This window comes from Nestor notabilis, unplaced genomic scaffold (genome assembly GCF_000696875.1).
Source record: "Nestor notabilis isolate BGI_N333 unplaced genomic scaffold, ASM69687v1 scaffold21636, whole genome shotgun sequence".
NCBI classification, from domain to species: Eukaryota; Metazoa; Chordata; class Aves; order Psittaciformes; family Psittacidae; genus Nestor; species Nestor notabilis.
Window position 1 is genome coordinate 3,219 of NW_009932673.1, and position 2,057 is coordinate 5,275.

Sequence of the window (2,057 nt, forward strand, 5' to 3'; positions counted from 1 at the left end):
CCCGTCCCAGCCAGTATTCAGCATCCTTGTAGCCTTCCACAAAGAGCTGAAAGGAGCCCACCTGAAGCAGGGAGAGGCTGTGTTACAGGAGGCCACAGAGGGTGCAGAAGCAGTGACAGATGGGAATGGAGGCCAGAGCCCTACCTTGGGCGGCAGACCGATGCGGTTGAAACGCTGACCGACTTTCGGCACCTTCTCCAGGGCCAGCCTCTTCCCTCGGGACTTCACCCTGTCGATGGCACTGTAGTTAAAGGTTTCGCTGGCCAGATACACCACCTGGGGGGAGAGCAGTGCAGACATCAGCAGGGACACTGGCAATTGTCACTGCTCTGGCTGATAAAGCCAAGACACAGCATTTCCCATGGCTCTGCCCAGCACAAGGATCCCATAGTTTGAGTAGGAGCAGTCCTAGTCCAGAGCTCCCACCACACCTGCAAGATCAGCAGTGCCACAAACCAAGGCACAAGCAGAGCCGTGCAGAAGCACATGAAAGCCTCCCTGAGACAAGGGGTTTGTATCCCCTCACCTTTGTGCGAGGAACAATGTTGAGTTCCAGTTTCTGGTCCACCAGGCTGGCGCCTGCCTCTGACAGGTAACCCTGGTTGAGGACGAGGCAGTCTCTCCCAAAGCAGCATGGGCAGCACAACTTCTGCAGCCATTTGGTCCACTTGGGGTTCAGCTGCCCATAGGGCTCCTCGTTCTTGGGCTTGAAGACACCAATGATTTTCTGTGAGCAGGAGAGAGGAGAGCTGACTCGAGGCAGTTGGCAGAGCCAGGACATTCCCCCCCGAGCCAGCCCCCAGTGGGGACACTCAGACTGGGACCTCACAGCTCCAAGGAGGGACCCTTCCCCAGGCAGCGCCCCATCCCACAAGAGCAGAGCGCTGTCCAAAGACCTCCATATCTGGCTCATGTACCTGGAAACAACCCTCCTTGTCCCAAAAGATATCAGTGATAATGTTGTTCTCTGGTAAACATCCCAGTGACCTTTGGATGGCTGCGGAGACCTACTGCTCATCCCTGCTCATTATGTCCATGCAGGAGAGGGAGTGGGATATTGATCCCTGTCCTGGCTCCAAAATTCACTGAATAGAGCCAATCCCAAACTGACCAGAGGAAAAGGGACCAGAAGAGCTGAGTGGCTGGATGACCCCAGGGCTCTGCGCTAGGGGGCTCAGCCAGAGAGAGCAGAGGGGATGGCTCTTTGGGTACACTGTAGGCAAGAGGACACAGGCAGCTCCAAACTGGTACCAGCAGTACCCCAGCCCCTCAGTCCAGCCTTGCACACATCAACCCAGCAGCAGGGACAACAGCACAGGTACCCCACTGCTGCAGAGCACACGGAAGTGTTGTGGCAGGCACCGCACCATCACCAAGCCAGCACTGCCAGGCCAGGGCAGGCAGGAGCAAGGTTTTGGCCACCAAAAAGAGGAAGGGTTTGAGGGAACAGGACCCCTTCAGACCTCCCCTGATCACATGGAGGAGCCACCTTCCCTGAGCAGGCAGGAAAGCAAACCTCTCATCAGCCACACGTGAAGGCACACAATTGTAAACATGTCCTTGGATATGAGCGTACAAGAGGCTTGTTGGGAGCTCTGGCAGCACAGTGCCCTGTGTTCCATAGAGCCAAGTCCAGCAAAGTAAGGCCCAGCCAGCCATGGACAGCGTAACGGTGGAGGCCAGAGGCCTGGCAGCACAGCATCCCCTTCCAGACAGACCCATGCCAAGAGCAGCACTGGCAGGGAAAACAGGTCTGCCTGGCGTCAGCAGCAAGGCAGAGGGAGCCAGGCCAGCCCAGGGGTAACCACATCCACCAGGGCTGGGGAAGTACATCCCAGCTGGGACAGCTCAGGGCTGGCAGTCCAGAGGGAAGTAGACACAAGAGAGAAGTTCTCACCCCGCCAATAGCCTCACCCATGCCCACAACAGCAGCACCCTGCAGTCCCTCATGCCAGCAGCAGGGAAGTTTTGGTGACTCTGGGCAGCAGCCACAGAAACCAGCCACACACCACATTCACTGACAGTGGGGCAGTTTTATTTTTCTCTTTTCATGATAG

The 2,057-nt window shown here is 56.9% G+C and overlaps 1 protein-coding gene across 1 annotated transcript in view; it reads right to left on the reverse strand.

Annotated features, from left to right (window-relative positions):
• The window catches only part of PI4K2A (phosphatidylinositol 4-kinase type 2 alpha), a gene marked incomplete at its 5' end in the record, with an annotated part of 2,673 nt that extends 1,946 nt beyond the window's left edge, over positions 1-727 (reverse strand). The window contains 3 exons of the mRNA XM_010016527.1: positions 1-61; positions 145-276; positions 527-727. The exon at positions 1-61 is cut by the window's left edge and continues 1 nt beyond it. Of these exons, the coding sequence (XP_010014829.1) occupies positions 1-61; positions 145-276; positions 527-727 (394 nt within the window). The remainder of the gene's footprint in view (positions 62-144; positions 277-526) is intronic.
• Positions 728-2,057: the final 1,330 nt, after the last annotated feature.